This window comes from Peromyscus californicus, unplaced genomic scaffold (genome assembly GCF_007827085.1).
Source record: "Peromyscus californicus insignis strain IS unplaced genomic scaffold, ASM782708v3 Scaffold_1__1_contigs__length_55948999, whole genome shotgun sequence".
NCBI classification, from domain to species: domain Eukaryota; kingdom Metazoa; phylum Chordata; class Mammalia; order Rodentia; family Cricetidae; genus Peromyscus; species Peromyscus californicus.
This window is the reverse complement of record NW_026294492.1, coordinates 47770612-47785666: the sequence shown is the minus strand read 5'-3', so window position 1 is coordinate 47785666 and position 15055 is coordinate 47770612. Positions and strand designations below refer to the sequence as shown.

Below are 15055 nucleotides of genomic sequence, written 5' to 3'. Positions count from 1 at the left end.
GGGCGCGCCGCCATATTGGGAGTGGCCAAGCAGGCCACCCTTAAAGGGTCCGCAGGACCTGAGCGTCTAGGGAGGGGCTCTGTTGCCATAACAACATCTTCCTGCACCCCACTGGTTCTTCCTATACTAGGTTGGTTAGTAACACCAGATGAGTGGGAAGGAAGCAGAGAAGTTTTCCTTTGGGTCATTCTTAGATCATTGAGGACTCCACCCAGTCAGTCCTTAGCTTCAAGTCTCTTCCAATCACATGGTCACTGGTCTTTCTTCATTGTTTACATTGGACTTCAACATCTCCAAGACCCTAGAACTACTTGATGTCTGTCACGAATGCTAAGCTCTCCTTCACTTAGTCTTAAGATCTCAACCTCCAGACTAGCTCTTGTATACACATCACAAGCTTTCTCCCATTCATCACCATTTGTCCACCCGTTTATCCACATGCTCAATCCATCAACCACTCAACAACCCAATGAACAAATCACCTATCCATTCATGCCTCTAAACACTTACTATCTATCCAAAAACTCACTTAACCTATCCACCCATATCCCATATACAGGGCCATTGCTTCAGCAACCAAGTATCTATTTATCCATATAATAAAAGGATTCAACAATCCGTCTAACATCCACCCATCAATTGCATATTCATCTTCTCCAAGTGACGAAGACAGGAGTTCATGTTTATTTACTTTATTATCTTCCCATGGCTCATTTGGGAATCCCAAAAGACCTCAATAAATGTGAGATATGTATGTGTATGTACATTTGATTACTCATTAGTTCAAGTATTAATTTCCTATAGTGAGTCATTCTTCTCTAAGTAGACCTATCCATTATGATTAGTGACCTGCCTTAAACATCTACCAAGTCAAACATTCAGTGAATGCTAACCTAGTCATCTGTCTATTGTTTCATCTACCTTCCCTTTTATCCATGAGTCAAATACCTGTGCATTTACTCAACCAGCCACAGAATGCAACTGTATTCTCCCCTTACATTCTCTTACTTCATTTGCCTCTCAGACACATGCCCTCCCTGCCTGGACTGTGATTTGAAATCTAGAAAGATTCAGTCACTTGGGACCTGAGATACTGATAGAGGATGAGGTGGCATAGGAGGGTGGGAGATCTGTGCTTCACTGAAAAGCAGGCATTTCCCATAACAACGATTAATACCTTTTATTGAACACCTTTAACAAAGAGTTGTCTACTACGTAGAGAATTTTAGATACATTTTACAGATGAGAGAATGGAATCTCCTGGAGTGATGGCCTAGATCACAGCAATGGAAAGAGTCTGTTTATTACTTCCATCTTTGAGGAACTTTAAATTAGGTAAGAATTTGGGAGAGCCGAATGGAGAACTGGGTGTGCTCTCCGACTAATCATTTGTAGGGGTAGAAAAGCCAGTGATTTTACTGAAATAGAGATTTATTGGGCAACCTCACAGTATCAGAGTGATTGGCACCTCCCACCCTGTCCCCCACTAACAGCCATGAAGGCTGAGGCAGAGGCATACAACCCTCTGTAGTGGCTCGCTTAGCTTCCAGACCACGTGGCGTGGAATGAGAGCTCAAGTGCCCATTGACAGCTCAGCTCCATTGACACATGGCGTTTTGAGAGGCAGGGGCTGGCTCCAGGACCCTGGTGTCCTTGAAAGAAGCTGCAGACTGTGGAGGGTATCCTTCAGCTGGTCCTGAGTACATTCCATCTCAGTCAGACGGTGCTCCTGGGAAGGCAGTGGAAATGGGCTTGGAGTCAAGGTGGGGGTGTTCACCAAACGGACTCCCCACTCCCCTCCAGTCTCAGGCAAGAGTCTCACCAGACTTTTTAGCCTGTGGCTTCCGTTGCTTGGAAGACCACCCTCAGAATCCAACTTTGAGATCCTGTGGGGGTCAGAGGCAAGAGAGGGGGCAGGTCAAAAGCTGAGAAACTCCCTTCTATCCAGGGTGGACAGCCAGGGATCCAGTGGTTGGGGCTTGTTCAGATTAGAGAACAGGGGGTGTCTGAAGGAGGGTCTTGGCAAAGACTAGCCAAGTATAGTGGTGTAACCCTGTAACTTCAGCACTGAGGGGGCTGAGGCAAGAGGATGGAGGGTTCGTGGTTAGCTTGGGCTACATAGCTAAATCCTGCTTCACAGAAGGAAAAAAGGAAGGAGGGAAAAAGATGGAAGGATTAATCAATCGCCATTTGAAGGCAGAGACTGACCAATGGACGAGAAGGGCCGAGATGGTCCAATCCGGTTAGGAGGGGCTGGTTGAAGGGGTGTGAGTAAAATGACCAGCCAAAGACAGGTGTGAGATAGGTCCGGCAGTATGTGCAGGGGCCTGGGGTGGTAACTTGGAGGTTGCTCATCTACGGAATGGAGCTGTTAGGACCTGGGGGCGGGCTTAGGCGGGGAGGGACTTTCTGGGTGAGATCTGGCTGGCCCTGTCAAAGAGGCAGGGATCTGAGCTACAGGGAAGGGCGGGACTCACCCAGCTCCCAGTCTGGAGTCCAGGTCCTGCAGCTGACAGCGCAGCTGCTCCTGCTGCTCCGTCAAGGCCTGGATGTGGGTACTCAGCGACTCCACCAGACGGGACAGAGCTTTCTGTTCCTCGCGGAGTGCAGCTACCTCGCACTGTATCTCTGCTAGCTATGGAAAGATAGCAGCTGTAATCCGACCCATCCTCGGGTCCCATCCTCATTTTATCATTTTTCTACTCTGTTAGCGAATTTGTTGGGCGGGGAAAACAGTCTCAGAGTCGGTTAGATGAGTCCTAAGGTCCTTTTTTAGTTCCGTTTCTACCCGCGGCCCGCCCCACTCCCAGGCTAAGATTTGGGCCGGATGTCACCTTGCCCACTGGTCGGTGAGTTCCCAAAGCTTGGTATCGGTCCCCGGGCTGGTCCAGCTGGCGCTGCCATGGCACCGATGGCTTCCGAGGCAGCGATGCAGAAGCTCCAGTCCAGGCCCGTCGGCATGGCGCTGGGCCAGTGCGGAGTGAGTCTTTGAGTCTCGGCCTGGGACCTGCAGAAGGGCGGCGGCGGGCAGGCCGCCTGGCAGGGACGCTCTGTGTGCGCTGCACTGGCCGAGGCCGCCTCTGGGACCGTTCCTCATCTGGACGCCGACGGGCCCAGCTCCCTGCCCCTTGAAAGCTGCGCAGAGATTGGCTCTTGGAAATGAGAGGGGTGTGCTTGGGGAGGTCTCGGGGTGCCAGGAAACCGGGTTTCTCCCCTGAAGAGAAGCTGGAGGTGGGATGCGGAAGTTCAGACCCTCAGTTGGCCCCGGAGATAACTCTAAATGACCCCCCTTTTTACACCAGTATATCTCTATCTCTTAGGACCACACTTTGACCCATGACTTTGATGAGACGCTGTCCTTAACTTCTGACTACCATCCCACTCTAATCTTTTCTCCCTCCCCAGCTTTGGCTCTGACTTCTGACCTTGACCTGACCCTTTCCGTAACTCTGATCCCAGTCTGACCCTGGCATCGACCTCTGCTCACAAGGGTATCCACTTTCTTCCCAATTGACCCTATCTTCTTCCCAACCTCTGGGCTTGAACTGACCCTGTTCTTGCTTTTTGATAGAAAATGGTGTCTAACCTGGAACCCCATAACTAGTCCTATTTGTCCTAAGCCCGAAGCTTGACCTTTGCTCCTCTGACCTTTGCAACATCATGTCTCCACCTGACCCCTGATTTGACCCCATCCACAACCCCACAAAGCTACCTTCCCTCACCCTGGCGGTGACCCTTTCCTGACCTCTGACATGACTCTGTCCCAATCTTGGACTCTATCTGATTCTGTGAATATTTACCCTTTGACCACACAGTGGGCCACTCCTCTGCCTGTCTTTTTACATGATGCCATCCCCAGCTTCTGACCTCTGACCCCAACATGATCCTGCTCCTGGCATTATTCATCTTAACATAGGGACCCCTCCTGCCACCCATGAGAACCCAGGCCAGACTTGAGGTTACCTGGCATGGACCTGGGTGCGGATGCGGGGAAGACGCATTGGCACAGACACTGGAACAGGCCGGCCCTCTTCGATGGCTCGAAGTATGGTGGGCAGTGGTTCCAAGCTATCTTGGGTTGTCTGTCAAGGCAGGCAAGGAAGATGTCCTGTGAACTCTCTGGCACCAATGCCTCCCAGCCTTTTTGCCTTTTTGCCCTGCATCCAGGGTTCTGGGTTCAGGCCACACCTGGTCAAGTTCAGCAAAGATTGTGCAGAGTTGGACATGAAGAACTGCCAACTGGAGGGCCAGGTCTCCACTGCCCTGGTAGCCCCTGGGTGTGGCATTTGCGTCCACCACGGCCACCTGGTCCAAGAAGTGTTGCATGGCTGGTCCGTGATCTTCCAGGAAGCTATTCATAAAGGCCATGTAGGCTTCCTTCTCACCAAACCTGAGTTGGAGCCAAACTGGTTGAGTCATGACAGGCACCTGCCAACCCCCTACTCCCCGATCCCATTATTGCCCCACATTCTCCCAGCACCTACGGAGCACGGTTGGCAAGATTCTGGATAACCTTGGCGATCAGTGTAAGAGTTCGGGCTGGGCCTGGGGCCGGGTGCTCTGGTGCCAGGCCAAAGAGGCTGGGTGCCAAGATGGCAGGGCATAGGAGCCTCAGGAAGAGGGAGGCACACACCAGCCGGGGTCCCAGTGCCTCAGAGCCACGGGCTTTGCATGCTTCTCGCCAGCTTGAGAAGACAGTGCCCAGCTCCGCTGGGAACCAGCTGGGGCAGAAGAAGCAATGGTTAGAGGCAGGGGATAGGGACATAAAGATCGTGGATGATCAAGGTCATAAATCCAGAGATCAGGTGTATGGGAAGCACTACACAGCTTATCTGTGATTCATGAAGCCTGTGTGTGCTTTCTTTTCATTGAGCCTGTTGTTTGGGTTTCACGGTTGGGGATATCTGGATAACAGTGCTTGGGGCTTGGATCCCAGAGGCTTATAAGAACTTACAGCACAAGTATAGCAACCTCTAGAGTCTACTCTTAGATTTGCAGACAAGATCACATGGGAACAAAGGCCATGAGTTTGGGGTATAGTTATAATTCCACATGAGAGTGAGGTGCCTGAGTATAATATGACTTAAGATGAGGCGAGGGTTACAGTGTTACCTGGGATCATAAATCACAGGATTAAGCATGCAAGTTATCCTAGGGTCAGAAGCTAAGGGACTGGATGCTCATGTTTCCTATAACCAGTTTCATGAGATTTGGGATACAGGGGTCATGGGATTAGGAATATGCATCATTTGGAATTAAAATCTTATGTTGACCAAGGTTAAGTGGTCGGAATCACTTGTGGTTAAAGGCAAAGGAAGTGAGTCTTTAGGTTACTTGGGGTTAGGTGGTATGGCATGAATGTAGGGTTTTCCAGATTCAACAAATAAAACCCCGGTGGTTAAATTTGATTTTGATATAAGCATATCTCCAATATTGAATCAAATTTAATTGAGTGCCCTGCATTTTGTTGGTTGGTCAGGGCAGCGCAGTGGCTGAGAGGCATGGCTGGACTCGAGTGCTGGGTCCCTGGTTCTCACTTGTAAGAGTGGATGATGGCTTCAAAAACCTCCTCACAGCTGTTTCGGAGTCTGGCTTGGTGTTTGGAGAGCTCTGGTGTAGGGCATTTGCTAGGATCCACTTCACAGTCCTCAGTGGAGGCACAGAGACACCGCAAAACTTCCCCTGAGGTCCAGAACAGACAGTCTAAGGTCATGAACCCAGACACATCACACCCAGCCTCCAACCCTATCTTCAACTTACTCTGGAAGCACCTAACATCTTGGGGAAATAGCAACACTGCACTCCCACCCGAAGGCACCATTCATTCCAAGAAGACAGGTCACTCGGGGCTTCCTGGACCTCTGGCACCAATCCCTCTCTCAGCTTACCCAGGGTCTCCTGGAGGTACTCCTGTGCCACCAGTTTCATGTACTCATCAATGGCTTTGGTAGCTAAGGTATTTTCGCGGAATAGCAGCGCTTCACGGCCTCCACAGCGCGCCAGCTCTGAGGTGCCTAGGTCTGTCACTAATGCCTGTGGAGGACAGGGATCACATGGAATGAACTTGGGGATCCCAACCATTGGCCCAGCTTTCATACCTAGGCACAGGCCTTGTCCCATCTTGCTGATGATATTCAGGCACAGAGCTCAGCTTTTAGATGAGATCACAATCTCCACCTTTCACAGCAGAAATGGAGCCGATTAGCCCCTCCCCTCTTGCTGAAGTTCAGACCTCAACCCTCTCAGATGAAGTTCAGGGTCTGCCTCTCATAGTTCAAGTTCAGGCCGCATCCCTAGCAGCTGAAATTCCAGACTAGTCTCAAGTAGTTGAACTTCAGGAGTCGTCCCTCATTGGTTGAGTGTGGCCCCGGCCCTCACGGCGCCTTGCCCTGATGGACACTGTCCAGGCCCTTCCTCCCCAGCATAATTCAGAAAGCGCTATCTGTCTGCTCTGGGCCACCTATCTGCGTAGACACGGCTGCTCACCTGCGCCCGGCCAGTGGCCCGTAGCACGCGCACCATGGCTGCTGCCAGCTCCTCCTTGGCCTGAGCAGACAGCGCTGACTCCAGCGCCTCGCACAGGCGCGCGTAGTGGAAGGTGAGGAACTCCGCCAGTTCTTTGTAGCGCTCCGACGGCAGCACGCGCAGACGTCGCACCCTTATCCTCGCCCGTAGCGCCGCGCCGGCCGGCGCCCCTAGCACCGGGAACCAGCGTTCCAGGCCTGCGGCGGGCGCGCGGGGGATGCTCACCTCGTCCAGTTCCAGCGTCACCCTGCCCACGGTTGCACCTGCCGGGCGGGCTCCGCGCAGCCGCAGTGACAGGCGACGGGCTGGTGGCAGTGCTTCGAAGTGGAAGCGCTCTGCCCAGAAGAGCTGACCTGGGCCGGCCCGCGGAGCCGTGCGTGCCAGTAGCGCCCCGTCCAGCCACAGCTCCGCACGCACTCCGGGTGCCGCTGCTCGGGGCAGCCCCTTGGCCTCGTGCACCCAAACGGTCAGCCAAGTCTCTTGCCTCTCCACGTTGTCCTGCGTACAGGAATGGGATAGAAGGAGTGAGTGTTTCGGATGTGTCTGCCCTCCAAGACGCGCACTGTGACTCCCATGTCGCAGGACCCCTTGGGGAAGAGGCTGGGGCCACGAATGTCTGGGAGCCGTAAGCAGAACACATCTAGCTTTGGGAAGTGTCGCACACATAGGGGTTTAGGATATAAAAAAAAGGAGTAGCCCCGAATTGAGGACTTGGCGACTACTTGGTAGGCAGGGCTTGGGGAGCAAATAGATCCAGAACTGGATGCGGGGGCAAGTCTGACATTTATGGGGCTGGTGGTTGCACAGGTGTGGACTAGGTGGGTGTGTTGCACCGGAGGGTTTGGGGCAAACTGGGTGGCGTGTAAGGGCCAGGGCCTGGCTTGTGGAAGGGCTTTCTTTGTCTGTCCCCTCCCTCTCATGACCTGGCTGGGCTGGAACTGCCGACGAAGGTCTTCAATCCAACGGTCTTTCTCAGCGCTGGAGCGGCAAGAGAAACAGCGACTCCCGCCCGCCCAGGTTACCTATTGGGTACAGGAATCAAGGATTTAATAGAGGCTAACATGGAGCCAAGGTTTAGTAGAGGCGAAGATAGGTTCCTCATTTACCTGGAAGCAGTGTGGCTCCCCCAGGAGGCTAGGATGCAATGGCCAGACTCGAACATCCCTCTCAGCACCCAGGTCCAGCTCAGAGAGTGTGGCCAGTGATTCCCTAGAACCCAGAGCACTGGGGGGTCTGGAGCCAGGGAAGGGGAACAAGTGGTCATTCCTTGCTTACTCAGACCTTAGCTTTCTAATCTCTAGTCATCCTAGCTGCTGTCCCTTTCAGTCTCTTAGCGTTGGACCTGCTGTTTCCTTCCCCTCAGCCCTTTATGGCTTAATTTCCATGCATTCTTTGGAGCTCCCAGATCCAGGGTGTTCGGTTAGCTTCTATTCCAGAGACCACTCCCACCCTTCAACCAAGAGATGAGAAAATGGCTGGAGTCTGTGTAGCTCCAAGTTCATGCGGTGTGGGGCAGAATAGAGAGAACATGGGAGGGGTCAGGTGGAAGTGAGGATACGGAACCCAGAGGTGCAGACTGGCACAATGTTGAGCTACAAGCCTTCCAGCTTCCCGGAGACTCTTACCCATCTCGAGGGCCATGGGCTCCCAGCTCTGACCTGGCCTTTTTCTTCTCCTTCAGCCTCTTGAGTAACCCCTAAGGGGGCAGAGAGGTATGTGAGCCAGGTAGAACCCTGTGTTCTCTCCTCAGCTCTGTCCTCCCAGAGTGTCCTTCAGGATCTGCTAGTCTTGGGGGACCCAGCCCATGTCCAGGCTGCACTAATATCTATAACCAGCAGATGATGTTTATATTTATGTTTTGCAATACTGGGGATGGAACTCAGGACCTCGTGAGGGGCAAATGCTCTTAATTCAAGAGCTATCTTGATGCTATCTCCCCCTCCCCAACGACTTGCATTTCTTTCTCTTCCCTCTCCCACCTCCCCTCCCTTTCTTCCTTCCTTAGCCACGCCTTTTGAGTTAGTGTCCAAGAAAGTCAGCATGTGCAGTAATAGAGGTTAGCAAGCACCTGCATGGTGCAGGGAGACAGGGGCTGCTGAAAAAGCCCAGAGTGTCAGGGAAAGCATGTGTAGGCTTTCGTTCAATATCCAAAACAGTGACAGAAAGAAGGAAAAGGAAAAGTTATACTTCTTGAGTTAGAACTCAGTAAAGCAGGCAGGCTTCCGTTTCTAATGCTTACAATATTTTTCCATGTGTCCTTGTGTGTGATGTGTATGTGTGCATATGTAAGTGAGTGTGTATGCACATGTGTATGTGCGGTCCTGAGGCTGACATCAAGAGTCTTCCTCAGAGCCAGGCATGGTGGCACATGCCTTTATTCCCAGCACTCTGGAGGCAGAGGCAGGACAATCTCTATGAGTTTCAGGCCAGCCCGTTGTAGAATATTATTTTAAGGTGTGTTACTTTGGTTTATGTTGCATTTGTTTAAATCTATGAAGCTGTGTTACTTTGCTTGTCTAAAACACCCGATGGTCTAATAAAGAACTGAACAGCCAATAGCAAGGCAGGAGAAAGGATAGGCAGGGGTGGCAGGCAGAGAGAATATACAGAAGGAGAAATCTGGGAGGAGAGAGAGAGAAAAAAAAAAGAGGAAGTAGCCAGAGAATGAGGAGAACTCCAGGGGCTAGCCACCCAGCTACACAGCCAGCCACAGAGTGACAATAAGTTTACAGAAGTAAGAGAACAGGAAAAGCCCAGAGGCAAAAGGTAGACAGGATAAGTTAAGGAAAACTGGCTAGAAACAAGTCAACCTAAGGCCAGGCATTCACAATTAAGAATAAGACTCTGTGTGTGATTCATTTGGGAGCTGGGTAGCAGCCCCCCAAAAGATAAAAGAGTAAAAACAAACAAATAAACAAACACAAAAACAAGAACACCATCCTGGTCTACAAAGCAAGTTCCAGGACAGCCAGGGCTGTAACCCTGTCTTGAAACAAACAAATAAGCAAACAAAGATTCTTCCTCAGGCTCTCCACCAGGAGGCAGGGCCTCTCACTGAACCCAGAACGCACTGATTTGACAGCTGCCGGTTTGTCCTGGGGATTTCCTTTCCACCTTCCAAGTACTAGACTTACAGGCAGGCTGCCATGCTTACCTAGCACTTGCATGGGTGCAGAGGATCCAAACTCTGAGTCTCATGTTTGCTTGGCCACTGAGTCATCTCCCCAGCCCCAGCAGCCAGAATTCTCTAGAGACTCTTTATAAAGAGGGAACAGGGTGTGGTGCCTCACATCTATAGTCCCAGAATTTAGGATGCTGATGCAGGAGAATTGCTGAGAATTTACATACCAATTTGCAGGAAATTCTGGACTATAGTATGAAACTGTTTTAAAAATATAAAACCTAGAGCCAGGCGGTGGTGGTGCATGCCTTTAATCCCAGCACTCGGGAGGCAGAGCCAGGTAGATCTCTGTGAGTTTGAGGCCAGCCTGGTCTACAGAGTGAGATCCAGGACAGGCACCAAAACTACACAGAGAAACCCTGTCTTGAAAAACAACTAACTAACTAACTAACTAGATAAATAAACAAATAAATAAAACCTAGCTCGGTGGTGGTGGCACACCCCTTTGATTCCAGCACTCAGGAGGAAAAGGCAGGCAGATCTCTGAGAGTTTGAGGCCAGCCTGGGCTACAGAGTGAGTTCTAGGACAGCTAGGATTGGGCTTAGCATAGTGGTGCACACCTTTGATCTCAGGACTTAGGAGGCAGAGGCAGTTGGATCTCTGAATTCAAGGCCAGCCTGGACTACATAGTGGCTACATAGAGAGACCCTGTCTGAAAAGCAAACCAACAAAAACCCCACAACCTTCCCCCCCCCCCCACAATATATATCCAAACAAAAACAGAGGAATTTTCTCCTTAGCTCTATTCAACCAACAACAGATGAAGAGGCTCAGAGCTGGCCATGATCTTACCCATGATCCTTTTTTTGCCCTGGCCCTCCAGGCCCAGGACTGTAATTCCTACTATTCAGGAGGCAGAGGTAGGAAGATCATACATTTTAAAATAGTTGTCGTTTTGTGTGTATGTGTGTGTTTATTTTTTTAGGCCATCTCAATATGTATCCCTGGCTTGCGTGGAACTCACTATGGAGCCTGAGCAATTCTGTCTCTGTGTACTGGGATTATAGGCATGCATTACCACACCTGGCCCTAATATATATATATCAGGTCTCCAGATTTAATTAGATGGTACAGCATGTGTGAGGCCCAGGTCTGGGATACCTTGTTCACTCCCACCCTGTCACACTGGCTGCCATACCCGAACATTGTGGACCTGGTTGGAACCAGTAGCTTCCAGCTCAGTTTTTCCAGGAGTGCGATCTGTGGGTGGTTAGAGGTAGGAGGTTAAGGGCAGGACCATGGTAGATTACGAATCACTTTGAAAAGCACCCCAGTTCTACAGCCTCCCCAGTCTCCCAAATTTACCTGGATCCCGGAGGTTCCCCATGGATGCCTGCATGTTGCTTTCTGAGCTGGCACTTCCCATCCGGATTTGGCGAGGACCCTGTCCTCCCATAGAAGTTGGCAGTCAGAAAGGGGAGACAGACAGGAGGGCGGCGCCTATGTTTCTGGTGATCACCCCTCTGCCACTGCGTCTGTCCAGTTCCCTTCCCTCTCCTCGCTCTTTCTTACCTCCTCTTCACCAAGCAGCACCAGTCTTCCTTCAAGCAGGGTGAAGCCCCCGATGTCCCAAACAGGCATGTCAGGAGTGGGAGGCTCAGGGATCTGTGCAACAGGTGGATCTGGGGGTACTTCCAACTCTGGCTCTGGCTCTGGGAAGAGGAGGGGATGCTGATTTCAGAGCCTCCCCTTTCTCCCTCTGATGCCCTCCTGCATGTTCAGAACCATGCCAGGCTGGCTGTCGTCGGACGAATCTCTCCCAGTACTGTGTTGACCACTTTACATGCCTTCCCTCACTCAGTCCTTCAAAAGCTGTTTAAAGGGCATTAGAACCGAGGCCCAGATAGGCTGAGTGGCCTACCCAGAATCACACAGCTTTTGAGCGGTTAAGCCAGGCTTCTAACACAACCATTCTTCTCTTAACCAAGAGAGTGGGCAAGGCTGAGCCCCGTAGGACATTGAGCTAGGAGGATGATGAGTTCCCGGCCAGTTTGGGCTACTGATTGAGATCTTATCCCAAAAGGGGAGGAGGGAGGGAGAGAGAGAATATGAGAATGAAGGGGCAGAAGCCTTGGCTTCTTACGTAAATAACTAATCTGGGGCCAGCAAGGGGGCTTAACAGGTAAAGGTGCCAGCCATGGGGGCCTGATGTGAATTCAATCCCTAGAAGGTGAAAAAAACAATTCTCCAGTTCTCCTCTGACTTCCACATGCTGTGCACATGCCCACTGATAAAATAACTTCTCTAAGGTGGAGGGCATTCCATCTGAGAAAGCTGTAGAAAAGAAACTGGAAGTATATGGGAGTTTTCTTTCTTGGGGAGGTGGCACTGGAGTAGAGTGGGCCAGGGAAGACTCCCCTCCCCACCCAGAAAGAGTGCATTTGCACTAGGTTTTGAACTGAAGTTTGAATTTCACCCAGCCAAGCTGAAAGGGACGGAAGCAGGAGTGTCTGAACAAAGGCCGGCAGAGGGGGAAGGCCCAGGGAGATAAAGGGAAGGGTGAGAAAGGCTGGAACTAGGGTTGGTTTGTTTGTGGTGCTGGGGATTGAGCCCTGGGCTTGGCTACACCCAACCCCCAATCGTGGGAGTAGTAGTTGTGAGCCGTGGGGCATGGAGAGCTAAGAAGGAGCAGGGCTGCTTGGTAGAAAGCTCTGCCTGGATCCTATGTCGAGGGCAACTATATGGTGGACCCTGAGGGCCTCAAAGAATGATTCTGCAGGGCTGGGGGCTTAGTACTAGAGCACTTGCCTTTCCTGTGTGAGCCCTTAAATCGGAAAAAGAAAAAAGAAATAGTTGGGCATGGTGGTGTACACCTTTAATCCCAGCAAATGGGAGGCAGAGACACGCAGATCTCTGTGAGTCAGAGGCCAGCCAGGTCTACAGAGCAAGACCCCGTCTTGGGGAGAAAAAAAAATCCCTACAATATGAAACCATTTTTTTCTAAAATAATACTATATACTGAGTTGCCATTTATGACGTTTGTTTAGTGTGTGTATGTACACACTCTCTTGTCTCTCGCACAAGGGCAGGCCAGAGGACAGCCCAAATTTGTTTATTTGGGGAGTGGAATGTACACCAAGCTTCATGTGGAGGTCAAAGGACAACTTTCAGGAGTCAGTTCTCTCTTCCACCCCATGGGTCTTCAGGCTGTCCGCCAGGTGCCTTTGCCTGTCAAACATCTTGTCAGAGCCTCATTTGTTTTGAGATAGTCTTGTTACACAGTTCAGATCAATCCTCCCCTGCTCCTGCCTTCCAAGTGCTGGGATTATCGGTGTGCATTAATATTCCTAGCTCCGAAAGGAATGGAAGGTGTTTCAAGAACTTCTAGGAAAGAGCTGAATTAACCTTGAGCTTCCAGGAAATAAGGGCTGAATCTTCTCAGTTTGTTTCCTACTCTGCTTCCCCACTAGGGGCATGACTTTTTTTTTTTTCTTTCTTTTTTTCTTGGTGATGGGTATAAAACCCACAATCCCATGTTAAACAAGTGCTCTACCACTGAACCACATCCACAGCCCCAGCTCTTTCCTACTCATGGATGTCTTCGTATATGCTAGGCCCTGGGCTCGTACTCTGCCTGGTCTCTAAGCTTCATAGTCTCCACTAGTCTCCTAGTTCTCCTGTGGCAGCATCTGTCAGCTTCACATTGACGTGTGTGTGTGTGTGTGTGTGTGTGTGTGTGTGTGTGTGTGTGTGTAACTAACCCCCCACCCACCCAACTCTGTGAACTCTTCAGGGCAGGGGGTGTCTTCTGCTTTGCCCACAGCTGTCCTCAGTGCCTCAGGTAGGGACTAGAACCAATTCAATGTTCAAAAACCGTCTGCTTGGGCCAGCATGATGACTCAAAAAGTAAAGACGCTTGCCACCAAGGCTAACCATCTGAGTTGGAACCCCAGGACCCACATGATGGAAGGAGAGAACTGACTCCTGAAAGGTGTCATTTGACTTCCTCACTGGAACTGTGGCTTGCCCCCCCAACATAAATTAATACACGCAGGTTGTCCTCTGACCTCAGCACATGTGCTGTGATAAGGGAGATGAGATATGCCCACATTCAGGCACACACATACAGATGAACGAGTAAACATCTGTTTGAAGGAGTGTGCTCTTCAAGGCAGAGATGGGGAATTTCAGAATCAAGCAAACAAAGTAAGGCAGAGGCTGTAAGGCAGCTGAGATTCAGAGCCAGTCAGTGCCTTGGTCGGTTAGATACAGGAGACAACCATCGGGGCCAAGAGCCTTTGAACATCCAGATAGCACTAAGGATGCGTCTGTTCAATGCCCCTTTCTCCGCCTGAAGCCCAGCTGCCCGTGAGTCTCCCTCACTACGGTTTAGGGGGAAAGACAGATGAGGGCTGCTGGGGGCCCCAGCCACTTCCTGCTGGGCTTTCATACTCCCCACAACTTCCTGTGTCTAGAGGGCTGATGTTAGGTTGACAGACAAACACCCAGGCATCCGGCCACCCAGCCTGGTCCCAGCTCGGGTGGGGGAGAACATACCTGGGGCCTTGGGATTTGGCTTGGGCTCCAGCGGTGCCACGTTCTTGTGCCTCCCCCACAGGGTCTTGGAAAACCGGAGGCGACTGGGCCTTGACTCCTTAGGGGGTGCAGAGAGGACCCGACGAAATAGAGATCGAGGGGCTGGCTGGCTGCTCACCATGGGCTCCTGATGGCTCAGGGTCCTTCCCCAGCCGGTGAAGCGGCCCCAGCGGAACCCTCCAGCAGCCCTCTCCCCTCCGCCTCCAGTGTGCCAACGGTAGGACGCCAGCGCAGAGGGCGTCGCGGGCAGCGTTTGGGTGGCTTCACTCGGCAACGGTGGGTCCATGGCGGAGTCTCTGCTGCGAGACCAGAAGGTGACAGTTCTGCGCATTGTCTGCCCACATTCTGTCTTCATCTTCCCCGGTCTCTTCTCAGCTTTGCCTCCAAGGAATACTTTTGAGGGTGCCAGACGCACACCCTCCCTTACCTTGATTTCCTGCCCAGTCCCAGAATCAGCAGCCGTCTGCACTGTGCCTAGCTTCCTTCTTCGTAACCTAGCTCCACGTGACCCTGCCTGTCTCTTCCCCTCTCCCGCCCCCCCCACGCCGCCCCTTTACAGTCAGGCTGGGAGGGCATGATGGGGGCAGGATGCGGAGGTGGGGCGTGGAAGAGAGGTGGCAGTGCTGGCTTCTGGCAAGAAGGACTGAGATAGTGCACCCTTCTCTCTTTGAGCTTCAATTGCCTTCTGTGAAATGGGAGCACACTAGATAAATGCTGGCTGGCAAGGATACAGGGCCCCATGGAAATCTCCTGCTGGCCATCCTGTGGAAGGATTCACCTGTGTAAGGAAGCTGCCACGATTTTATTGGAAT

The 15055-nt window shown here is 51.5% G+C and overlaps 1 protein-coding gene across 2 annotated transcripts; it reads right to left on the bottom strand.

Moving 5' to 3' along the window:
• Positions 1-1161: 1161 nt before the first annotated feature.
• On the bottom strand, positions 1162-14712 carry Rasal3 (RAS protein activator like 3). Of its 2 annotated transcripts, XM_052746737.1 has the most exons (18): positions 14671-14712; positions 14205-14542; positions 11220-11359; positions 11013-11091; positions 10846-10907; positions 8151-8221; positions 7632-7758; positions 7449-7547; positions 6487-7023; positions 5889-6033; positions 5538-5682; positions 4485-4721; positions 4189-4390; positions 3964-4082; positions 2835-3225; positions 2478-2635; positions 1823-1886; positions 1162-1729 (listed from the first exon to the last, which is right to left on the bottom strand). In XM_052746737.1, the coding sequence occupies exons 2-18, from the start codon at positions 14527-14529 to the stop codon at positions 1574-1576; spliced, it is 3057 nt and encodes a 1018-aa protein (XP_052602697.1). In that variant the 5' UTR covers positions 14530-14542; positions 14671-14712; the 3' UTR covers positions 1162-1573. The 2 variants fall into 2 exon arrangements, with proteins under 2 accessions (XP_052602697.1, XP_052602696.1); XM_052746736.1 differs by having other exon boundaries at positions 14205-14705.
• Between the last annotated feature and the right edge of the window lie 343 nt (positions 14713-15055).